The sequence below is a fragment of the Protomyctophum bolini genome (assembly GCF_963924005.1).
Source record: "Protomyctophum bolini genome assembly, chromosome: 22".
NCBI classification, from domain to species: domain Eukaryota; kingdom Metazoa; phylum Chordata; class Actinopteri; order Myctophiformes; family Myctophidae; genus Protomyctophum; species Protomyctophum bolini.
Genome location: NC_137883.1, coordinates 11945106 through 11971794, shown reverse-complemented (window position 1 = coordinate 11971794; position 26689 = coordinate 11945106). Strand labels below are relative to the sequence as shown.

Here is a 26689-nt window from a genome sequence, read left to right as displayed (position 1 = left end):
TGAAAGCTTTAGTTATTAGTTACTTTGTAGAGTTTGATTATTATTACAAAACATACATTAACCGCTTAATTTCTGCCATTTCATTGTGAGCTTGCGATCTACAAGCTCACAATGCGTCTCATCGCTATTTTCAAAAGATTTTTATTTCAAAACTTGTGAAATGGGACATTCTGCACAATAAGTACTTTCTACTGTTGGTACTTTAAGTACATTTTGATGCCAATACTTTTGTACTTTTACTCAAGTACATGTACATGTTGAATTCCAAACTTTTACTTGTAACAGAGTATTTCTATATTACAGTATGGATACTAAAACATTTGAGTACTTTTTCCACCACTGCCCGTCATGTACTTAGCAAGTCTCTCTGGATGATCTGCTAAATGCAGTGGTGGACAGTATGTCACAGTAAAAAGGTTTTTACTTGATTTGGTAAGCTTATGACAAAGTCAAATATTTTACTTTAAACTCCAATCGTACAAAATTAACCACACAAAAGTAAAAATGTCCTCATTTTTGTTTACTGTATTCATTGTTAGTGTCATCACTACCGTATTGTGTCGAACATAAGACGACTCTGATTAAAAGACGATCCCCATTTTTCAAGACTCATTTGTGGAAAATGAAATAGTCTCTGATTATAATACGACCAGGTTGTTAGGATATTTCCATTGAAATAAAAACCGTAGTCTTATATTCAGACCAATAGGGTATATATACAGTAGCATTCTCTTAGCCGAATAAAGCCTTAATGCTCAGATAAGTGTGCTTAGCCACATAAACCGCATAATGGTTGAGCGGAGTCACTCAGAGTGCTATACTAGTGTATTTTCAGTTTTCTGTTATTATGAGGAAAGCTTTCACAGAAAAATGGCCGGCATGGGGTTGATGTGGTTACGTTCATTTCAATGGCTTGTAAACAAAGACCCATAAACACCATAGGACATGATTGGACTAAACCAAAGGATCGTCTAGTATGGTTATCTGACTCAGACAAACAGCGGAACTGGAGTCTGGACTCTGGCATCAACCGGACTTACAGGTTCTCTGCAACGTGGCTAAGCCTCGTGGAATTTTGATGTTGCGTTAAAGTAGCTGAAATGGTATGAAATATTGTCGCCTCCAGGTATCAGTTGACATGCCGTGGCAGTATACTGTTTCTTGGGAGGGGGGGGGGGGGGGGGGGGGGCAAAAGACTTTCATGTGAGTATCATAGACGGAGGTGTCATTTCGCAGTTTCTGAAAGCAGAGTCATGCAGTTTCAAAAGGTTCATATGTCAATTCAATTTAATCGTTGAAAGCCTGTCATACAAGGTTTACAGTAAAATAATAGCTGCTTAGTTACCAGCTGGTTAGCTTATATTCCTTAGCATAGGAAACGTTTATGCTGGCGTCTAACTAACTAGGCCACATTATAATGTACCTATAATACAGGTTCTTATAACAGACAGACATTAATGTGGTGAGAGCCACGTAGGTAAACTTAGGTCATACACACAAACACAAATACAAAATACAAACATAACATTCAGACATTCTCAGCTTAGTGAACTTAAGGCCAGACAACACCAATGCAACTAGTCACTCCTTGCAACAAAACAGTTTTAAAGGCCAGTCCACACCGATGCAACTCCTTGAAACTGCACTTGGGGATAATGGTTGCAAATAGTTGCATGTTGCAAGTAGTTGCATGTTGCAAGGAGTTGCATGTTGCAAGGAGTTGCATGTTGCAAGTAGTTGCATGTTGCAAGGAGTTGCATGTTGCAAGGAGTTGCATGTTGCAAGGAGTTGCATGTTGCAAGGAGTTGCATGTTGCAAGGAGTTGCATTTTGCAAGGAGTTGCATGTTGCAAGGAGTTGCATTTGTGTGGATTGGCCTTAGTGCTTGTTGTGCCCGTTGCGATGCACCGGAAATAGACGACCCACAAGTTCACGTCGCAGCGCTGTGCAACACGTTGTGAGATGGCAGATCAGCGAACTGAATGTATGGGTCTGTGATATAGTTGTGGGGACGTGCAGTATAGGGTATATCGGGTGGTCCTTGAAGATATGGTACAATGATGCTAGGGCCCAGAGTTCAATAGGGTTGAGAGACACTGAACTATAACTCTTGTGTCTTTGGTGTTTGACATGATATAGGGACGTGACGTTGACCTCCGGGAGAGAGAGAAGCAGCAGGGGGAGGAGGTGTGTGTGTGTGTGTGTGTGTGTGTGTGTGTGTGTGTGTGTGTGTGTGTGTGTGTGTGTGTGTCTGGGAAACCAGTGTGATTCACACGCTATTCACCCCATACAGCACTTATTCTCTTATTCTATACGCAGCCTCAGGCTCTGGAGGCATGGAGCGAACTGAGAGAGAGCTTTGTTAGGAGATCTGAGTGTCTGTGTGCAGTGCATCTCTCTGTACGTACGTGCACTGTGTGCACCGTGTGTGTGTGTGTGTGTGTGAGGGGAGAGAGAGAGAGAGAGAGAGGGTCTTCAGGGACTCGACAGTGATAGGTCTCATTTGTCTCCTGCTGACTGACTCATCCTTCAAGTGGTTTCTCTTTCGATGCAGTCTTTCTTTCTGCTCTTTTGTCTTGCAGTGCTCAGTCAGCGTGGCTCACAACAACACACTCAGTCAATCAGTCAGACTGGCTGATCGGTCAAAACAAGGAGACACATCGAGCTAGCGGCGTGTTTTTCAACATGTCTGCTGAACAGCACATGGGCCGCGGTGGTGGTGTGAGCCTCCCCAGGGTGGCGGCCGCGGGGGGAAAGGAGAGGAAAATTAAGATCAAATAAAATGAATGAATGAACAGTTAATGGAGTAAACAAATAAACTGAGCGGTTTGGCGAACTGTGTGAGCACGCAAATGTTATGTGCAGTTGTCTTGCGGAAACATATGCCACAACATTTTGCTGCTTGTAGGAGTTAGTGACAAATGACCACTCTTCATTCTTGTTTCTCCATGACTCTGCATAAAGCATCGTAAAAAAAACAACAAACAAACAACAAACGCACAGAATAAAAAACCATTACGATGGCTTTCTTCCTCTGTAGTATCTCTCAGTCACCATGGTAATTAAGTGGGTGCAGCAGGTGACTACTAGAGGTTGTAATTAGTCACTATAGACCCAGCTGGAGGCCAATGGGGTGCTTAATTGTCTTGACACTGATTGAGATGAGATGGAGAGGATAACCCAAAGAGGTCGTATTTGCAACTGTTAGGAGCACCTGTAGCAAGCTGGTCTGTCCATTTAATTGAATGCTTGTTTTTTGTTCGTTCAATGAGAGGTGTCTGAAAGCCATTAACACACTGGCTGTGAACAGTGCACATCAAAACAGCCTCCCCTCTCCACACACACACACACACACACACACACACACACACACACACACACACACACACACACACACACCCGCGGCAATTGCACGTTGACATTGACACCCCGCACAGCGTTCCAATCCACCACTGTTCTATTTCCAGGCGTCGCATCATCCCGCATGTGCGCATGCTCAATTGGCGTTCCACTGATGAGACCCCTTTTGAGCGTCTGGGTCTGCTACAGTTTTGGACCTGAGGTTTCCACCTTAACATAGACAATATGTTATTGTTCACTGAATTCCAGGTCTATTTTACTTTTTTTTTTTTTTACTAAATATCACTTGATGAAGTGGATCACTGTCACACTATTGGCCCTGAGTAAATTCTGAGATGAAATCTCTCTGATTGATCTATGAGCACTAGCTAATTAACCAATTAAGATTGTGTGTGTGTGTGTGTGTGTGTGTGTGTGTGTGTGTGTGTGTGTGTGTGTGTGTGTGTGTGTGTGTGTGTGTGTGTGTGTGTGTGTGTGTGTGTGTGTGTGTGTGTGTGTGTGTGTGTGTGTGTGCGCGTGTGCGTGTGTGTGTGCACGTGCGCGTGTGCGTGTGTGTGTGCACGTGCGCGTGCGCGAAAGGGAGAGAGAGAGAGAGAGAGAGAGACCACCGCCGCTAATATAAACACAAAGATTGACAGGGAGGTCTGTCAGCCATTGACAGTAATGACAGTAGTAATCACATAGATCTTGTAAAGCAGCTGGGAGGCAGACAAGGAGAGCATGAGGTCGTTAAGAGAAGGTTCATCACGTTTCTAACCCTGGTGGTTCCCTTTTAGCCATGAGGTGTTTTCAGCAGTCAGTGGAATCCATTGGACTTTCAGCGGAAGAATTTCTTGTACTCCAACTGTTTAACTACTATTACAATATTCATCATGTCAGTGGTGGGAAAAGTACCGGTATACTCAAAATCTTTAATTATGTAAAAGTATCAATACTGCAATATAGAAACACTTTGTTACAAGTAAAAGTCCGGAATTCAAAATGTACTTGAGTGTAAGTACAAAAGTATTGGCGTCAAAATGTACTATGTAAAAGTAGTCATTGTGTAAGAATGTCCCCTTTCACAAGGTCAAAATGTATTAAAAAAAGAATGTGAAAATAGCCGATCTACAAGCTCACAATGCGTCGAATCGCAATGCATTGTGAGCTTGTAGATCTGCTATTTTCAAATATCCAAAATATATACTGCTAAGTGCTTAGTGTGTTTTCTAAGTAACTAGTACGTAGGTTTTCAAATAGCCTAAATGTAGTGGAGTAAAAGTACCATATTTGCCTCTGAGATGTACAAAGCACAAATACCAAAATATATATACTTAAGTAAGTTCGACTACGTTTATGTGGAAAACTATAAAATATGGAGATAAGAGGTTTCTGCCCGACAGCAACGATATTCTATGAATATATATACTATCACTAAATAATAAAACAATAACACAGCGCACAGTTTAATATACAACCTGCCAGCTGATTCTCTCATCAGTTGATGAGAGCTCTAAATGCAGAGAGTGGACACAGTCATGGATTAGTGATCCACATTTTTACCACAGCACAGTCTCAGATTGCGTGCGTGAGTGCGTGCGTGTGTGCGTGCGTGCGTGCGTGCGTGCGTGCGTGTGTGTGTGTGAGTATAGCTACCATGTTAAGATCATTTGAACACCTCATGAACTCAAAGTGGCACTGTGCCCTGGTCATCTACTGTAATTGTCCACTAATGGATTTGCCAGATGTGTTTTTATGTGCGTGTCTGTGCATCTGTGCTTGTGCGTGTGTGTGTGTGTGTGTGTGTGTGTGTGTGTGTGTGTGTGTGTGTGTCTGTGTGTGCGTGTGCGTGTGCGTGTGCGTGTGCGTGTGCGTGTGCGCGTGCGCGTGTGTGTGTGTGAGAGGGAGAGCGGGAGAGAGAGAGAGAGAGAGAGAGAGCAGTATTGTAAGCCAAGGACAAACGGGTCGTTTCAGGGCCATTACAGTAAATGGCTCTGAGAGTGACAGATTAACACCAAGTGATGCACTGATGCACTGCCTGTTAGCTGTGTGTGTGTGTGTGTGTGTGTGTGTGTGTGTGTGTGTGTGTGTGTGTGTGTGTGTGTGTGTGTGTGTGTGTGTGCGCGTGTGCGTGCGTGCGTGCGCGTCTGTCTGTCTAATGATGACCCCGAATCATGACCCCATATGCAAAATAAATGAAAATAATACCTGCTGTAATAATTATAATAATACCTAATAGTGATTTATTGATCCTAATGGAAAGTTTTGAAGCATCAAAAATATAATTGTGTAACAGACGACAATGTAAGGAGTTTTAAACAATCTTTCTGTGGCTCAGTCCTGAAGGGTTTTGTCTTGTAATAGATGTTATTGTGAGTAATCTGTGCAAACAAAGGTTGAACGGTGTGATAAATCCTTTAAATCTGCATCAACAAACAGCGGTTTTAATGGAGGGTGAAGTGGAATGGATCAGTGATGATGAGGATGTGTGTTTCATAACCCCACAGCGGACCTGTGCAGACATGAACAGCCCCAACGCACAAAAACACAGACGTCGTCACGAGACACTGACTGTCTAGGACAGTGGATCTCAACCTTTTCAGGGCGCCCCCCCCCCCCAAAATAACCACATTTAACCCCCAAAACATGTGGTCCCTCCATGGGGTCCTTAATAGGGTTCCCCAGTTAAATGATTGATAGAAGTTAGGAACCAAATGGAGAGATTTAAAAAGATCATAATCATAATCACACTGGATGTCCTTCAAATTAAAAGGGTGAGGAAGGCGACATCAGGGTGAAGTGTGTGTGTGTGTGTGTGTGTGTGTGTGTGTGTGTGTGTGTGTGTGTGTGTGTGTGTGTGTGTGTGTGTGTGTGTGTGTGTGTGTGTGTGTGTGTGTGTGTGTGTGTGCGTTTGTGCACGTGTGTGTGTGCGCGCGTGCGTACGTGAGCGAGCGCAACGCGTACATGCTGTGTGTGCTGCTTGTGTTTGTGTGAGGTGCGGCTCCGTCTTGCGTTATCACTTGCATTCCAAGCTACACCAACCCCTTTATTTAAACAAACTGCTCCCATGGCAACCGGGCCGGGGGGTGAAAAGAACTGCACTGAAACTGACACCCGCCCGCCCCCACACACCACAGTCCTAAACGTACACACAAATACACACACAACAACACGCACACACGCGCGCACACACACGCAATACATCTTAACTTGTGTTGTACTGTGTGTGTGTGCCTCCCAGAGGCGTACAGTTACACACGGGTGGGGGTGGTGTGGGGGTGACCTTTGACCTGTGTGCCGATGAGAGCGTTGTGATGGTTGTTCAGGAGGAACGCACACGCACTCACACAAACACACAAACACACAAACATACACACACACACAAACACACACACACACAAACACACACACACACGCAGCGTTTTGAAGTGGTCAACAGTGTGCTTGCGGTGCTTTCAGCAGGGAGACAACGTCAAGGAACAACTATAGTGCCACGCATCTGCTGGGTCTTTAAAATAATGGTTAAAAGCTATACTGTGTGTGTGTGTGCGTGTGTGTGTGTGTGTGTGTGTGTGTGTGTGTGTGTGTGTATGTGTGTGTGTGTGTGTGTGGGCAGCATCCCAGTTTCCATGGTGACATAATCTGCTTAGAACGTGTCGCAATTACTCCCATCTTCCCATTTCAACTTCATTGGAAAGATCCCTTGAAGTTAAGAAGTGGCAGCGAGGTGTTCCCAAACAACCAACCAAACATCCATTCTGACAGCTACTCTCTCTCTCTCTCTCTCCTCCTCGTCATCAGTGACTCATCATTGGTCTCGAGCGCAGAGCCCCCCCCCCCCCCCCCCCCCGCCAGTCAGTGCCGTGCACGCAGGAACCTAGAAAGCATGGTGGGAAATAAAGTACTCACGTTTTCTCCTCGAGTAAGAGTATCAATTATACTGCAATGAAATAATCTGTTACAAGTCAAAGTCCGGAATTCAAAATGTACGTATTGGTGTCAAATTGTAGCCTACTTAAAGTGAATGTACTCATTGTGCAGAATGGCTATTTTCAAATGGCTGTAATGAAGTGCTATTAACCACTTAAAAGTATGTTATATGGATCCGAGACTAGTTTTCATGAGCTTATACTAAAGTAAATGTACTTAGTTACTTTCCACCACTGCTAGACAGTGTGTCAACAGCAGCAGAGGCAGCCATGAAGGCCAGAGGTGGAAGAAGCACTCAGCTTCTCTTACTTAACCACTTAAACCCCATATGGTTGAGCGGAGTCCCCCTGGGGCTCTATCTAGACTAGTGTCTTTTTGCTTGTCTTGCTTGTCGATTGGCTATTTTCCCGCGACAGCAAAGTGAAAGCTTGCTGTGTATTTGGCTCTCATTCTCATCTCTCTTAGGCACTGTTTATACTCTGTATTCTTTGGGGGTTAGTCGGACAGTCCTTGGTAGTCTTTAATGTTATAGAGGCATTCTATGGATAATAAGGGGTCAACCTCAAACAAATTGCAACAGAAACTCTTTAAACTATTTTTTTGTTTCATGAATATGTTAGTAACAACATATGAAAAGTCCTAAGAAATCCCAGTGGTGGAACATATTGAAAAATGCTAAAATAGGTGATGCTTTAGGTAGCATGTGACGTGTTTTCATGATTCTGAGTTTTGCACGAAAAACACTCCTTGGGCTAAAAAACGGCCATAGCCACTTGACGACGGCTGAGGAGCCTGAGGAGTGTTTTTCGTGCAAAACAAATGCTTGTTGTCAGAGCTTGCTTCCTCTTCCAGCGGTCGGTTCAAACCAGGGATTTGAGTAGAGTTGACTAATTGACCTTTCTGAGTATACCACGGTGTTCTCTCCAATCTGTCGAACAGCACCTGATCGCATATTGTCTCACCATGGCTGCAAACATTATAGAGCGTCACAGTCCCGCCCCTTTCAGAACGACGAGGGCCCAGGAAATAATTCCCCATGCATTTTCCCCATAGACTTTTCAAAAAAGTATTTATTTAAAGACGTTTACACCACGGACAAAGCCAACTCTTGTTGTGACAAAACATGACAATAAACACAATATTTTGGGCCAATCAAATAGTAAGAAGAAAAACAATGTGTACAGTGTGTACCCTGCCTTTGTTTTCTTCTCACAAATTATTTGATCTGCCCAAAACATTGTGTTTATTGTCATGATTTGTCACAAGAGTTGGCTTTGTCCGTGGCGTAAATGTCTTTAAATAAATACTTCTTAAAAGGTCTATGGGGGGGAATTATTTCCTGGGCCCTCGTCGGGGTGGGACTGCGACGCTCTATTGTACAGATCCATTAAATTCATCGCGACTCCATGTTGGATACTAAAATATACTTAGTACAAAAAGCTAAACAACCTAACCACTTAAATCCTCTAGACTTGGTAAACTGGATCTGAATTATTTTTCAGTCTACACCAAAATCTCTTCCCCAAAAGTGACCTTGTCTTTTATGGCTAATGTTCCCCCCAGAATATGAATGCTGAAGTGGTTAAGAACAGTACTTGGAGTAAATGTACTTAATTACTTTTCACTCCTGAAAAGTTGGAACCGGAGGAAAGGCAGCCAGATTCCTAAGGATTGGCCACCATTAGGCCAACGGAACGGAACCTACTTTGGATTAAGATTAAAGCCAAACGAATTGGGAAAAGAGATGAGTGAGTCTGCATTTTTGACAGACTCATAATTGTATTACACTGTACTCTGAAGTCTGATTCCCTGCCGCAAGGGAAACAGGAGATCGGCTCCTGACCTATGCTATGGGGCCACATGACTCGGTAGCGGTTGGTTCCTGAGGCTGTTTTGCTCACGAATCCCATTCCCTGCAAAGGTCATGGCGACGATAAAATGATACCTGAGGCTGATTCTACGAAATGCCTTCAAAATCAGTGGTTCTCAAACTGATAAAATTATATGTATTTGGCTGCGGAATCCGGACCCCCCATTTGTTTTTTTTCTGTGCCAGCCATGGACCCTCAGAAGAGAAGATGTTTCATTTAGTTTTTCAAACATGTTGAAAAATAGCAGATGTACAAGCTGTGAGCTCATCTATCCAATACATGTCCGGCTTTCAGGGGAATCCGATTACACTACTCCTACAAAGGACGAAAAACTATATAATATCACAGTATTGACTGTGAAAGGACTTCTGGCCACAATCCATTCTGTATCCAATAGCAAACCCCAGTCACTGGAATGCACATTAGAATGGTGTTAAATGAATCAATATCTCTGTCATTGGCCCGACCTGACCTAACCCATGTGAAGCATTCGACCTTCCATGTTCTGCGGGGAACATTAGGCACAAATAGCCTAAATATCTACAAGCTCACAATGTGTCGCAGACGGTCGCACTGTGACACATTGTGAGCTGCTTTTTTAGACAGAAAAAAGTAGTCCAAGTACATAGCGGCTATCTACTTTGACTGCTTTTTTCTGTCTGGAAAGTAAATTGGACCTGAGTTGACTATGTCATAGCCAACTCGGGTCCACTTTACTAAGTCTAGACACAGTGATTCCCAACCGTATTAGCTCGAGATAAATGAGATATTTGCCTCATGGGATCCAAACTAGTGAAAATAGCAGATGTACATGCACACAACACGTCGCTTGTAGGATTTACCAATCCTAACTTAATAAGGGTGATATCACTACATTTACCCATCATATTCCTAACTGTTAGACTTGGTGGGTGAAATCAATACATTACCCATCCTAACTATTAGGTGCAGTGAGTAATTATATTATTATTATTACAACACCCAGGGAGCTGGGTTCAGTGTGTCTTGCTCAAGGACACTTCAACACAGACTGGAGCGAGCACAGAGTTGAACCAGCAACCTTATGATTCTCAGACGGCCACAGTACTCACTTGAATATGGCCACCCCTACAATTACATAACACACACACACACACACACACACACACACACACACACACACACACACACAGAGAGAGAGAGAGAGCTTGCTAGACTGCAGCACGTCCACAAACTGCTAATTCATCATATATGCATATAAATGTAGCATTGCAGTGAAGCCCTCATGCACCAGGCAGGCAATATATATATATATATAACTTGCTGCATGTCTCTCTTCTCCTTCATAATTCAAACCAGGATTATGTAATGTGTGCACCATGCTCCAGGCCCCAGTGGGTATGAGTACCACGAGCACCAGCCTCATAATGTCACAAGCTGCTTATCTAGCCTACTGTATGTCATTGGTTCTCAAACCTCCAAATTGATATATATTTTTCTAAATATTCTCAAAAATAACAGATTTAGAAGCTGCTCTGCTGTTTTTGAATAGCCAACATAAATGGATAAAGTGGTTAAAATACCCCCACTTTGAACCGCTGTATGTGACATGAAGATAATATACTGCAGCTGCATTCACATGTTCACAGTGAGTAGCTGACATCATTTGGAGTATGACGATCGATGGCTTTGTGTCCAGGTAGCTCAGCTGTCTGTAGAGCACTCTCCTTTTGGACCACAAGGTCATGACTCATGGCACAGGACGCAGGCACCTCCAACTCAGGCACAGGCACCTCCAACTCAGCGTATGAGTTGCATGGTTTGGGTGTGGAAAGCAAGTAAGTACTGGGAGCTGATGGTAGGAGTAGGGTACATTATGATCACGATGACTGCAGGCTACTAACAATTTTCAAAACGTTCTGTATCTATCATTCATATTGATAGCAAATATAGTCTCATAAAAACAACAACAATAATGATAATACTATACGTTTTTATAGAGAAAATCATATGAAAGCGCAGAACAATAACATGGCTATGTGTATGAAAAACAAATACATTGAGATAATCTACAATAACATTTAAATGATGCACATTTGGGTGACTTGCCACTAGATCTCCATTAAAAGTCAAACATATTGATGTGCCTCTCATTAGAAACACGATCCCACAATCTTCCTCTTTGCAAGCATTGTGAGCTTGATCGGCTATTTTCGAATGGCCAAAATGTACAGCTGAAGTGGTTACTGTATGTCTTGTAATAATAATCAATAAAGTAACTAGTAGTAACTAAAGTTTTCAAATAAATATAGTGTAGTAAAAGTGCAATATTTGCCTCTGAGATGAGAGTACAGGTAAAAGTATTAGAAATTGGAAATACTCAAGTAAAGTACAAATACCTCAAAATTGTACTGAAGTATACAGTACTTAACCGTAAATGTACTTAGTTACCTTAGTTTACACCACTGCTCGCAGATCCTGCCAACACTGCTATCAGCCCTGCTGCCTGCCAATACAGAGAACGGTAGCAGCCAGGCAGGGGAACTCCTAGGGTGAGGCCCATTGAAGGGTGATTGAAGGGTTTCACATTAGATTAGACACACAACAACCTGTGATTGAATGCAGGATAACCCCAGCATGACGTTTCTTTACAGAACCTAATGGTTCTATGGCCACCGTAACCATTAGGTTATCATGGCGTCATTGGTCAAGTCTTGGGGACAATTTAACAGCCTTCAGCAGCTCTTAAGTCAGCATATGGCTCAGGGGTAGAACGGCCGGATGGGAACCGCAAGGTTACCACTTACGTACCAGTTCGATCATGGGCTCCCCTGGAGTTAGTGTCAAAGTAGGCTGAAAGAGACCTATGGTTTTTTGGGCATAGAGGGGTGGACCATCTCCCGGCTGAGACAGCCGGAGACAACCTATGTGCCCGACTCCACACAGCGGAGAACACTGGCGTTATATCACTTTGAGTGTAAGAACACTTAAGCTGCAAGAAACGCCTAGCCCTGGCATCTCTTCCGGGTTTTTAAACGGCTGGTGAATCAAAATGACACTTGCGCGTGGCTGCAAGTTGACGCCTCTGCAAAAAAACTGAAACGATTTGCCTGATGCAAGCGCTGAAGCTGCACCTGATGCAAGCGCTGAAGCTGCACGTGAGTGCCATGTCCATCCAGCTGTTTAAAAACCAGGAAGTGACGCCTGGACTAGGCATCTTCTTGCCGCTTCTTGGCACATATGTCTGTTGACTAAAATGTAATTTAGTTTTAGTCATCTGAAATGTTTTAGTTAATATTCTATTTTTAGTCGACTAAATATAGGATTTTAATCGGCTATTATCTACAGTTGATTTTGTCGACTAAAACGTATTTTGGCAGGCCTTGATGACGTCGCAATGGCTGATTTTACACTTGTTGCATGCTGAAACTAGCCGACTTATACAACGCATCGCAATGCTATTTTCAGAGCGAAAAAGGTGAAACAAAAGGTAGTCGACGAACATTTTTCATCATAGTTTTAGTCGACAAGTAACACCCAGTGGTTCTCAAGAAAGAGTCGTGTGTGTGTGTGTGTGTGTGTGTGTGTGTGTGTGTGTGTGTGAAGAAATGTGAATTTTGAAAAATAACACTATATTCTCTTATTACGGGTGTCCGTGGCCAAATACAAAGCAATTTCAGAGTCCTTGACATGGTTCAAACATTTTTTAACAGAATCACTGGTATAGTTTAGTTCATTGTACCTCCTAGACTGGCCAGACTGTGTACACAGTATAGTAACATACCATTGCATACCATGCATTATAGTAGTCTATAGTAAGCCTATAGTAACTATACCTAGTAACTAGCCTACTGACCAGCAGCAGCAGCAGCAGCAGCAGCAGCCAGACCGCATAGCTCATAGTATCCTGTATGCGTGAGTTTGGGGAGCGTGGACTCCTCCCACCCTGCTTTCATGTTCCTGTCTGCAGAGAGGCATGCTGTGTGTGTGTGTGTGTGTGTGTGTGTGTGCACACACGGCAGTCAGTCAGTCGGTCCACACACACACACAAGCACGTCGCACACACAGTCTGACACAGCAGCACCGCAGCACCGCCGCTGCTCAGTGGAACTAAAAGACACTGCGCATACCTTTCATCTCAACGGAGAACCTTCCCCAGCCAGCAGCAACCTGTCGGATGGATGGGGCGTAAATAACGAAAGACTGATAATCTGATATAGCCTACCTGTCGATATTTTTGCGGGACACAAAAACATCAGTTTTTTTTTGGTGGGGCAGCTTTTGTGTTGCCAGGCAAGTGGAGGAAGAAGCCTGAGCAGGTAAGTCAAATGAAATGGGTTTGGCCAGAGAGACAGTCAGCGTAACCTTGCGTTCCATGATGATTATGACATCGTGATCGTAGTAAGCGTTGTAATTAGTACGAATCTCATTATTGCGAGACGGGTGTACACTACACTGTAACACTACAGTGTACATGTCTTTCACTGGCTTCCGATTTTAATCACATTTCATGGAGCAGTAGCCTACAAGGGATTGATTTTGAATGAATTGTTTCATGTGAGATACCCTAATATCGCTAAATCGCCTACAATGTCACCATAACCACACAACAACACATCCGCAGCAGACGTGTTTGAATCTCGAAAAATGTCAGATCTAAAAATTGTACAAGCTGGGCACGTGGGTGCCTGCTGCCTGGACGGATGGTAACAAATGGACCGTATGGACGTGGATGCGATCAGTCAGTCAGTGCTGCTATTGGTCATGCGTTCCGATGGCTTTGAGAATTAAGATTGTAATTCAGGTTAACAGATGAGATATAGAAGATCAAGCAGGCTGATCCATCAGTGCCGAGCATTACAAGGTAAATGCTGAATGATTGAAGGACGCAGGCGATCAGGCTGTGGCGAGAATTTAATGATTGAAACTTATATCGGAACAAACACAATCATGTAGTCTATTCTATTGTTATCAGATGCGGAACAAGGGAGGAGGTTATAGGCTATACGTGATATACATTTACAACGATCATGTGGTTGCTGTTGCTGAATATTTAGGATCAGATATCAGAATACCGTATTCATGCATGGTTCTGAGGTTCTCCGTCTCCCCTCGCCCCCCCCCTCTCTCTATCTCTCTCTCTCTCTGCTCTTCTTGTTGCCAATGTCGTTTGTGTGTGTACGTGTGTGTGTGTGTGTGTGTGTGTGTGAGAGAGAGAGAGAGAGAGAGAGAGCATCTGCGCGCTTGCGTGTGTTTGATGTGCCTCATTATTTATGTGATTATTTATTTATTTATTTTCCTATAGGCCTATTATTTGTTTTGGAAGTTCATTCTCCGTTTGTCCCCCTGCCTTGTTGTTTCAAATTCCAGAGTTTTAGAAATGCAAACCCTTTTGTTGTTGTGTAATGGACCATGGAGTGTCGTTTTGTTCAGCTGTTGTGTCATTGTGTGTAGACAAGCTTCACTAGGGTGCTGTGCTGTCAGACTGTCTGTTGTTATACCTCTCTGAGGGCATTCTTCTCTTAATTTCTGTATCCCTGGATAAACACTAGTCTTTGTTGTGTATACACACATGGACCCAAACTATAATAGCTTTCAGTTACTTTTGGTCAGAGAAATGATTATAACGTTCTCAGCAGTGGTGTACTCTACTTAAGTACAATTTTGAGTTTTTTGTTTATAACTTTCTTCAATATTTACAATTTTCCATAGCCTACTTTTACTTACCCCCACTACACCTCAGAGGATAATATTGTACTTTACACTCCACTACAACTAGCCTATATACAACTTTTGTTACTAGTTACTTTGTAGATTTAGTTTATTATAGCAAAAAACATACACTAATAACCACTTTACTTCAGCCCTATCTATATATTTCAGCTATTTTCAAAATATGTTTTATACATTTTGAACTTGTGAAATGGGACATTCTGCACAATGAAGGTACTTATACTTTACTTTTGGTAAGTTGATGCCGGTACTTTTACTCAAGTGCATTTTGAATATGGGACTGCTTGTAACAGAGTATACCTACATAATTGCAGTATTGATACCTTTGTTTATTTACAGGAAGCAACATGATAAACAGTGCTCTTTGTTGTGCATATACATTCAGACCCAATAGTCTTCGGTTACTTTTGGTCAGAGAAATGATTATGACGTTCTGCAGTTTTTAAGGTACAAATCAGAGTTAATGGTTGCAAATTTCATGACCACACTGTATTTGCATTTCTCAGTGAAATTAGGTGGACGACTGGACGTGCATGCGTGTAATCAAGTGTCATGTGTAATGACACGTTTCTATATTTCTATGCCCACGTAAATGGCATTCTATGAATGTGGAGATATTGGACTATGTCTGTGGGAGGAGAGAGACAGGGGGAGAAAAGCAGAAAGCGTATAATCAAAGGGCGCACTGGGGTCTGTCTTCATTATATGAGGTCAAATTCCACGGCTAGACCCGCATCGCATCAGTCATTTTCTTTGCACTCGACTATCATTTCTCTATCCTTTTTTTTTTTTTTTTTTTTGCATGTACACGAGACAATTTCCACAGACAGGGCAGTGTTTACTTAAAGTGGGATTCAGGTTTGTGACACGAACGAATGAACTCCGCGGAGGTTAAGCTCGCTGGCTCGGAAGTGAGAAATATTGGACCTTGAGCCGGAGAGACGGCCGTCTGGAATGCAGTGATGAAACAAAGTACTTGCATCTTATCTTGTACTTGAGTAAAAGTATAGAAATACTCTGTTAGGCTACATGTAAAAGTCTGGAATTCGAAATGTTCTTGAGTACAAAAGTATTGGTATCAAAATGTATACTTAAAGTAAATTAGAAAGTGTACATGTACATGAAGTGGTTAATGTATGTTTTGTTGTAATCAAATCTACAAAGTAACTAGTAAAGTTTTAAAATAAATGTAGTGGAGTAACAGTACAACATTTGGATCCGAGATGTAGATGGAGTGGAGGTAAAAGTGTCGGAAATTGAAAATACTCACGTGAACTATACAAATATTTCAAAATTCTACTTAGGTACAGTACTTAAGTAAATGTACTTAGTTACTTTCCACCACTGCTGGAATGTCAACAGCGAGGTCGATCACTCTGGTTTGTCAGCAAGAACGAAAACACTCTTAATTGAGACGCACAGAATAAAGTATACCGGGTTTGGCGATGTTCTGTATTGCCAGAATCAGCTTTGTTTGTTTGTTTGTTTGTTTCGTTTATCGGCTAAAAATGCTCCTCCTGAGCCTCTTCATCGTACAATGTAAGTCAACGAGAAGCATATTTAGAATGATCAATTCCTAGTCAATGGAGAAATGATTACTTTTTATTTCTTGCCCACCTTTGGAGTTAAATGCCACCAGTAGTGGAAAAAGTACTCAAGTATCAATACGGCAATCAATATCAATATATGTTTTTAATAATAATAGTAAAAGTCTGGAATTCTAAAGTAGTCATTGTGCAGAATGTCCGATTTAAGTTTTCAAACATATGATAATCTTTTGAAAATAGCAGATTTCCAAGCTCACAATTTGTCGTGATGGGACTTGTGTGAGCTTGCAGATCGGCTATTTTCAAATGGGCCAGCCTGCCGCACATCCTCTATACAGGCCGGGCTGGTGCGTCGTGGTTCTGTGGGTGATGATTCGTTGCTGTGAAAGTGGAGTGGCACAATTCTCCATGTCTTACTAAGCAGAACATTATACAGCCCTCCGTCTCATTATTCATTCATGAAGGTCAGTCTCTGGCCATCTGAACGCCCTCTTTACCTACAGCATGACTGCTTGTTATTGGGCGTCAGTCTGGTTCTTTAGAAATGTCTAATCAGACTCTGTAGTCCAAGGTCGTGTGACTCACACACAGTGCCACTGGAATGGTTTTCCATGTTTTGTGGGATGGCTCGGAAAAACGGTACTTTCCCAGCGCCAAGTGAGTCAAGTATAACAAAGCAAAAATGTCAACATGCATGAGGTTAAATTCTCTTCATTCTTCATGCCCCTAGTTGCTCTTCCGGCTTGTTTTACTGGAGGTATGAGTGGACACTTTTGAAGAGCTGTTATTGAACTTTGGTGGAAACAATGGTTGTATAGCTACATATATAGGCTAAGTCCAAGTCTCTCACTCTCTCAGCTTCTGTGCTCTGAGCGAGTAACCAGAAGTATCGATTCCTTTTCGCTCAGTGTGAGACAAAACAGTTCACACATTTCTAGCACGTAATGAATGCAAACAGCGCAGATTATGCTAATAAAAATAAAAAAATCCTGGTAATCTGTAGCCTAAATTGGGGAACAAGAATTCTCATGCTGTTCAATCGTTATGCTTGACAGTAGTTCTGAAGTGCAACAAAAGGTGACAGCTCACCATATCGGTGTAACACGAGCACCGGCACCTGTAGGCAGGAATCGCACCGCAACACATTGTGAGCTTGCAGATCTATGATCTGCTAATAAGTGTAAATCAGTATTTAGCTAGCCTACTGTGACGTCGTTCTCCAGGTAATAATGAGTCTCTAGAGTCTAGAAGGTGAAGGTGGGGTAATTTCCTATGGCTTGTTGCAAGGTAATTAGAACGGTGTAAAGAAAACGTTAAGGGGAGGGGGGGGGTTGGGTGATCCCCATTAAACACAAGAACACACACAGACACAGAGGAACAGGAAGAGGCGTGCGTGGGGGATTTTGTTAGAGGAATGAAGATACAAACATTAGGTTTGTGTCGGTGTGTGTGTGTGCGCGTATGTGCACGCGCGTGTGTGAGGGGGGGGGGGGTGGTAGTCGAGGGTGTGAGATTCACCCTGGTGAGACTTGCGCCTTTACGCATTCCAGACATTCCAGCCACCGGGATGGTTGAGGCTCCTTAGACCCTCTTCTTGTAGCTTTGGGGGGGGGGGGGGGGGGGCTGTTGGAGCATTGGAGAAGGCCTTTATGTTGATAGGGGTCACACGGGCATGCCTTCACTTCACTTTAAACAGAAAGCCCAGACCCTGTTATTTGGGAGGCCATGGGAACAAGGAGCACAGTGCACACCAGCGCTTCTAAAGTTACAAGCACACAGATAACAAGCTGAATAATGCTGTCAGACGGCAGTGTTTCCCAAATAATGGCCTGGGACGGGGGGGGGGGGTCACAGACCCCATTTCTGTGGTTGTGACGTTACCTCAAATATGTCCCTTTTTAATTTATTTTTTAGGTTCCTATAGTTATCGTTCTTATTTCAAAGGATTTCCTCTCCCCCCAAAAAACATCTATAAAAGGGAGACACCAAAATGTATCTGGGAACCCCTGTTTTCTGTCAACTCTCTGTTCACACTCACTCACAAGGTAGTTTAATTCCTGTTCCATTTGCAGGGGTCTTGATAGTAAAACTAGCAACAGGAATCAATTAAAGTGAAATATATCTCAGCTGGAATGACACCGCAATGAGGAAACAAGTCCTTATCTCCTCTGCCTCGCTCTCAGACAGTTTGATGCAAACAAAAAAAAACAATGACAGCTTTGTTAGGTACAGCAGCAGCTGTACCTAACAAATGGAAAAAGACTTGCTTTCCCCTTTTGGCTTTCACCAATGGCTGTGAAGACCTAATAACCTAATTCACATCTCCTGTGTAACTGACTGAAGTGTCTTGTACTAATTTGTCTTGTGTTGCATTGTCTTTTGTCTTGTTTTTACCTTCTCCTGCACTGTCTGCAATCTCATTCACTTATTTTCTTTTGACTTCTTAATTTAAAATGTATGCAAATGTTTAGTTTTTAGTTTTTTGGCCACTGGTGGTAATTGTGCAATTCCTCGTTTCCAGCATAGTGTATTTACGTGACACTCCCATTTAAAACAATTCAAAATGTACACAGGAAAAGAAACACCTCTGTGGACACAGCCCCTTTGGTGCTGTGTCTTAATGTTTATGTAGGGTGGTTCTGGTGGGTGATGATGTAAGCAGTGTCTAAGTCACATTAATTAGACTCAGAGCTGGGTGTGACTATAAACCCGTTTTGCATCCATCTTCTAAAATGATGCACACAGGAGGATAAATCTGCCACACAGTGAGTGAGCTTAAGTTAAAACAGGGGACTATAACATGAAACTAAATTAAGGACACCAGTTGGTAAAAATTGGTGTCCATTAAGGCCTATAGTCTTGATTAAAAGAAAGCATGTTGAGACTCTGAGATTGTTTAATCAACAGAGGCAGGTCTTAAACACTTCATATTTTGTGTAAAACACTTTTGAATTGCCTTGTGTTTGGGATGTGATATACAAATAAACATACCGTTGTTCAGATAAAGTCATATGGGTCTTTGCACAACTTGTTATTGTAGACATACATATATGAGCAATACTGAACGTACACAAAACTGTGGTTTTGTATGTCAGACAGAGTTTCTGAACATCATAGCCAACCCTTACAGAGGAGCTCATCTGCATACTATTAGAATAGTGTAGAGCAGTGGTTATCAACCTGGGGTCTGGGGACTCGCAGAGGGGTCCTTGAAGGGGGGTCTGCTGCTAAATGATAGATAGTTAGGTCCCGAAAGAACCCTTAGGCTTAGACCCTCACGGGTCCATTTGGTTCCATTTGTACACTCTCAGAGTTAAATTAACACGGAGGGTTTTAAGGTGTATAGGGGTCCCCTATTTATATGTGTATATATTTTTTATCAAATATCTGGGATCCTTGAAATAAGGCAGCTTGATAATCACAACGGTATCAATGCAGTCTAGTTCCCTAATCACAATAACTCTGTTTCCTCTCTCCTCCGCAGGCCTCAACACCGCGTGGCGCTCGCTCAAGTGACCTTTCTCCTCCTCCTCTCCGCCCCACACGGCCATGTCGGGTCGTCCGGTGTCGCGTGGACCGCTCAGCAGCCGCTTCTGACCCCCCCCCCCAAAACCCCCCCGCTTAGCGCAACAAAAAAGATGTCAGCGTGCGGCGACTTTGCAGAACACGTGTGGAAACCGGGCTCTTGTAAGAACTGCTTCCACCCGCTCAGCGCCCACCGGTCTCGTGGAGGCGGAGGCGGCCCGGGTGGCGTGGCGCCGGCGGTCTGCCCGAGGGCCAGCGTGGGAGGAGGCGATGACGAGGATGGCGTAGCGGCGCCGTCGCCCTACAGCAAGCCCACCATCGCTGTCAGGCCCACCATGATGAACGCTGCCGACACCAGCGACGTCACCGCAGATGTCAATATGAACATAGAGCAGGTGAGGAAATGATTACCCATTCAGGAAGGGAACCCCTTTTGGTGTTTTACCCATTCAGGACGGGAACCACTTATTTGGTTCTTTAGCAGCAAATTAGCAGCATAAAATTTTTGTACATTTTGAATTAATAAACTTAGTTCAGTATTTAGAAGGCGTTTTTAGAATTGGCCTCAGTCCTAAATGGATTAATGTATGTATTATTTGTACCATTTTGTGTACCATTATTTGTTTTCTCAACGTCGGGTCCAGGGATCACCAGTGGATCCTCATGGATCAGTTACTGTGACACTGTACGAATGGACCCCTCTGGGCAATTTATTTCCATTTGCTACACTAAATGAACACTGAGGATTTTACAGTAGAGATTGGGGTCCCAAAGAACTGTGTCAAATATGGGTCTGTGGGTATAATGCATGTCAAATTGGCGGTCTTTGAATTTAAAAAGGTTGCGAATTATTCATGTATTTACTCAGGTGTCTAACCTCTGTGTGTGTGTGTGTGTGTGTGTGTGCGTGTGCGTGTGCGTGTGCGTGCGTGCGCGTGCATTAGGAGAACCCAAAGAGCCCAGTGCAGCATCTGGGCCTGAAGAAGCTGCTGGACTTGTCCTCTCTCTACATCGACAGCAATGGCTGCGGCATCCAGAGTCCCAGTTCCGGAATCAAGATGGGGTACACCACCTGCTTCTCCCCTGGCCCCCTGGGACCCTTATCCCCTACAGGCCCCTTCTCCCCCACGGTCCTGCCCAAAGTGCCCGTGGTCATCGGAAACATCTTTGTCACCCAGGAGGAGGGCCGTGGCCCTCAGAGTTTGAAATTGAGTCCCGTTGGACAGACGATCAACACCACCACGAGAACTATCAAGAGCACTTACAGTGGAGGTGGTGTAACCACTGCCAAGTCCAATCATCAAGAACTCAACCAGAAAGCTGCAGAGAAACCTTTAAGCGTCACCAGTCCCGACGCCGTCGGTGTCCACAGCAACGGTATCAGCGCCGGGACTTCTGATGCTGGTATCACTTCTATCCCTTCCTCTTCCACAACCTTCACCTTTGACACAGTTACCCACAATCCCCAGCCACGCATTCCCACTCCCACCTCCAGCCTATCAGATTCCTCCTGTTCTTATCGTAGCAGCACAGACTCGCTGCCGGGGCCGGACAGGTCGGGGTCGGGAGGAAGGCGGGCGGGTTCGGAGAGTCCCCGGAGCCCCATGGCAAGTCCACAATCCCACACACCCAACGGACAGCCAGAGACGGAACCAATATATGCAGAGAGCACAAAGAGAAAGCGCAGGCCGCTGAGCGCTGCGTCTGAGCGCTGCGAGCCAGAGCTGCCAGCAGAGGGCCAGAGGGCCACCATCACTGTCATGGCCGCCCGCACGGAGGACAATAACCGGACGTTCTACCTGAGCAGTCCCGACTCTGCCGTCAGCACACAGTGTCACTTCAGCCCCACCGCTCTGAAGGACAGCGGCAGCCCCCCGGTGTTCCACTGGCCCAGCCCCGCTCACACCAACCCCGGCGGTCCCGTGAGCACCGAGACCAGCCTCTCCGCCCTGTTCCAGGCCAAGCCTCAGTCCAGTCCACCCATTCCCCCCAAGAGGAACATGCGCTCCCCGAAGCTCGGTACCTCCAGCCTCTCGCCGAGCGCCTCCTCCGCCTCCTCCTCCCCGGTGCCGCTGCCTGACCTCCCCATGCTGGTCCTCCTCTCCCCCAGAGAGGGCCACCTCAAGCCCCACGCGGAGAACCACGAGCGACGACACAAGCCCAGCCACCACGGCTCCGGCTGGAACTGTCGCATCGAGGAGGAGGAGGAGGACGACGACGACAACGTGAGGAAAGAGGACGACGCGAGGGAGACGCCGCCGGCGGCCAACCCGCCGTCAGGAGCGGGGACGACCTCCTCCTCCTCCTCCCCCGCGGGGCCGGTCAACTGCGCCGCCGCTTGGAGGGAGGCCAGGGATTGGCGGGCGGCTCGCGGCGGGGCCCCCCCGGTGACGGAGCCAGGCACGGCCCCCCTCCTCCTCCTCCTCCCCCTCCCGCCTGCCCCCGACAATGGTGCCTGTCAGGGGCAGAGTGAGGGCACGGAGCCCGAGCAGGAGGAGGAGGGCAAACATAACAGGAGCATGCTGGCCAAGGCAGCGCTGCTCGCCGCCTCCTCGGAGCTGCAGGCAGCCTGTCCACCACCACCTCCACCCAAGAAACACCACCGGTAAGAACCACTCACACCCACTGTTATTCTAGTCACCTTAGGTAGAGAAAATAGCCTTTGGAAATAGACATCTGAGCTTGTAGATTCTTTGATTGGGACTACCTTTGACTATATATACTGACATTCCCAGAACGGGGACAGCAGGTTGAAAGGGTCGTTTTCCTTCAGTTGCTGTCGGCCAATTCAAAGGAGCGAGCAGGGAAAGCAGGGTGACTGCAGACGAGGGTTGAGAAATGTTTATTTATTATTATTTGCTATTAAGAATAAAGGGCCAAAAATAATCTCAGGGATTGGAGGGCATAGACAAGTCAATTGTGGGCGTCTGGAATTCATATTAAAAATTCCATTGTAAATGCCTGTGTATTCCTTCACCAGCATGTAGAAGGAAGTTTTCTATGATGAGTTCCAGAATGGATTTTGATGGGGGGTTTATCCGGCACAATTTTAACAAAAAGTGCGATTGTGGGAAAATAGTCTGGGGATGCTCAATGAGGCTAATAACCCATTCTGACCTGAGATCAGATTCATACGAGGTTTCCACTGGACACACACTGGTCTGATGAACCCATTCTGACCTGAGATCAGATTCATACGAGGTTTCCACTAGGACACACACTGGTCTGATGAACCCATTCTGACCTGAGATCAGATTCTAAAAATGTCAGTCGTTCTTCGAATTTTTCAAAAATAGCAGACCTACAAGCTCGTATCGCGCCACTCGGTGGCGCGATATGAGCTTGTAGATCTGCTATTTTTCAATAGGTAAAGCATAACATGATGCTAAACACCAAAATGGGTGCCCGGTCAGAATGGGATAAGAACTGTATGAGCACTCATCTATTGTCTGACACACTGTGCTACGGTGTGTGACATTGCACCAGGCATTCTTCACTCACATCCTTTTTGTTTTGCGCTTTGTGTGGACACATCCATATTTGTACGTGCATATGGGACTTTGCTATTTCGCATAATATACGGTAACCAACATATGGCGTGTCATGACCCATGACAGCTAGGACAGGACATTATAGTACAGCACAGGACATGCTTGCCTAAACCACATTTGGTTTACACATGCCTGTTTCTTTGGCATGGAGAACCGGTGGACCAGACCGGTGGACTGTGTGTGTGTGTGTGTGTGTGTGCGTGTGTGTGTGTGTGCGTGTGCGTGTGCGTGTGCGTGTGCGTGTGTGTGCGTGTGCGTGTGCGCGTTTGACCATTTTCCTGGTCCTCAAACTCCTCACAAGGAAAATGTTTGTTTATGGTAAAAAAGAGATTTTCAGATTTAGGAAAAGATTTGGTTGGGGTTATCTTTAGGGTTAGGCATTTAGAGGTTAGGTTTAGGAGTTAGTTATGCAGAGTTATTCGATGTCACGCAGCCTACAAGTTGTGAGCTTATGTAGATATTTCTGGCTTTAGCGTTGGGGTTAAAAAAAGGACAAGCAGTAGTAAAAATGACATTCACAAAATTGACGTCCTAAAAGCGTTGATGTGTCCTCACAAGTATAGTAAAATACAAGCACGTATGTGTGTGTGTGTGTGTGTGTGTGTGTGTTCACACACGTGCTCAGTACTTCCTTGCTTTGTGCAGCCATGCCAGTGACCCCTGCAGCGCCCTCTCCTTTCATTACACGATTATTCAGCCTTGAATCAGCCTCCTTTCTGTCGCTGTGTATTTCCCCACAATGCACTCCCTGTTCCATTCAAATACTAACAGTGTGACTTTTTCCAATTCTAATTTACACACAAACAGGCCTGTCAAATTGTTCCGTTTGCTGTGTCACATTGCCGTACATGCGTTTTGGCTGCCACTGTACACAATAGACACAGAACTGTGAAAGACACAGGCTGATATCGGGGCACAAAGACAAAACAGTCTCTTTTTTTACAGTAGTTAATAGAGATGGATCATTGAGCATCATAATGTTAATATTAATATTTAGTGGTACTAGGGCTATTATCCATTAACCAAGTCGTACGATGGTGTCTTATAGACTACTAGAGCACCGAAGTCTGCCGTCATTTACACATCCTACCTGGGTCACGGTTAATTTCTCCATGCTGAATTCCCATAGACTTACTTTATATCGCATCAAATAAGAATTGGGTTCCAAAAATACAAACATTATCCTACAATGCCAGCGCTTTCACTCATATGAATAATTAGCTGATGGCGAGAAAACGCTAATGTTACTGCCGCCGAATTAGTTACATTTTCACCCTTTCCCTTGCAAAATGTTTATTTTTGGACCACAATGCTTATATGAGACGATTTTAAGATGACTCAATGTTAGTCTCCATAGAGAAATTACTTCTACAACCCAGGCGATGAACAACTGATGTCAGGACTTCGGTACTCTTATCGTGGTGAAAATAGCCCATCAACCCGTCACGATGTGGCGGGTTGTGAACTTGGATCAAAATAAGCCTGCATGGTTTTGTCCTGTTCACAAACACATATCAGTGTGTTTTCAAAGATACCGCAGCACAGTTGACACCCCGAACACCCGGGGTTATTTAACCCATTAAATCATAGCCCCCAGCGATTTATAGCAGTGAAGCACATTTAGCGACGGACCAGATGTTATCTTGGATGTGGCTGAAGTAGTTTGATGTAGCCAAAACACTCTCAAGGCGATCGGCAACAACGGGAGGTATGATTAATTCTAACGCCGCGGTGGGCCGTCTTACACATAATCTTTTCTTAGAATTGGACGGAATGATTTAGATTAAGAGTTATTCAAGTTTTAAGATTTTCGATCTCGTCGGCTAAAATGGGGGGGAACATTTTCGATGACATCGGAAAATAACATTGAGTGTTGCGCAACAGACGCTCCCAGCCTGTGGAGCGATGCGATCGGTTTTGATATCAATAATCTCCGTCCTTTTGATCAATCTCCGTCTTGAGCGCTGGGCGTTACTAATTGATAGGGCGCACAGGCTGGGCGGAGAACCCAGCCTGTGCGCTCAGGGTGTTAACTATTCACAGACAGACAGACAGACAGACATTCCCTGAGGGAAATTCAGTTGTCAAAAATACAGGTAAGGGTATAGAAGAACACGTGCAGAATAAGTACTGTAACACTAGTTACACAGTTAAAATAGGATAACAATATAATATAAGACAGCTATGAATGAACATGACATCAGTTATGGTATAATAAGGCCAGCCACCAGTAGTTCTCCAAATGCCTTCTGTTTGTGCCACGGAGCCCCCTGTCTACAAAAGACATTAACATAGCATCCTGGCTCCTGAGGGACTAGCCTCCGCTCAACCATATGGGGTTTAAGTGGTTGTGTGATTAATTGATACAGTACTTTCTCCCTTCCTGGAAATGTAGCAGAGTCAAATGTACAATATTTGTCTCGAGTAAATGTACTTTGTTACTTGTCCACGCCGCTGTATGAAAGGAAGCCACGCTCCTCCTTCATTGGGCTGCTTTGTTGTGACATTCGAAACCCTCCAAAATGAAACTGTCAGCGGCCACATTAGTGTTTGTTCCTCGCGACCCCGCCGGTCAGTTGCGGAGTCACGCCTGTCGCCGATCACATTTCAGGGAGCCTTATTTTCGGTGGTAATTCTAGTCAGCTCCCATCTCTCTGCGCTGTTATGCCATTGCTGGCATTCTGCGCCGATAAAAATACACTTTGTCAAGATACATGTGGGAACATGCCTCACGCCAGTCACCCATCAACACAGCTTCAGCTCCTCTCACTTTATCTCAGTTGTCTTCTGTGGTGGTGAAAGGCAACTAATGTACATTAACATTTACTCAAGTACTGTACTTAAGTACACTTCTGAAGTACTTTTACTTTACTTGAGCATGTCAATTTTCCAATACTTGATGCTTCTTCTGCACTACGTCTTAGAGGCAAATATTGTACTTTTACTCCACTATATTTATTTGACAGCTTTGGTTTTAACTTTAACCATACTACTTTTACCATACTTTAACCCTATTTTATGATAGAGTATATTAATACAATATATGTGGTTGTATGTTTGTCTCCCTGCTCTTCTATTGAGACATTTAGATGGTGTCAAAAGTCATGTCTCACCTACAGTAGACACAGGATTTGACCGACTGAAGTTTGACCTGATGGTCAAGAAAGATTACATTGGACTGGGCGGCTGGCGTAGCCCTCTGGGCACCTTGGCTG

At 44.3% G+C, this 26689-nt stretch overlaps 1 protein-coding gene across 1 annotated transcript in view; it reads left to right on the top strand.

Annotated features, from left to right (window-relative positions):
• Positions 1 to 13175: 13175 nt before the first annotated feature.
• Positions 13176 to 26689, top strand: part of prag1 (PEAK1 related, kinase-activating pseudokinase 1) — a 30182-nt gene continuing 16668 nt past the window's right edge. Inside the window, exons 1-3 of the mRNA XM_080755956.1 lie at positions 13176 to 13437; positions 19883 to 20318; positions 20868 to 22528. Coding sequence (XP_080612082.1) covers positions 20037 to 20318; positions 20868 to 22528 — 1943 coding nt within the window. The 5' untranslated portion in view covers positions 13176 to 13437; positions 19883 to 20036. The remainder of the gene's footprint in view (positions 13438 to 19882; positions 20319 to 20867; positions 22529 to 26689) is intronic.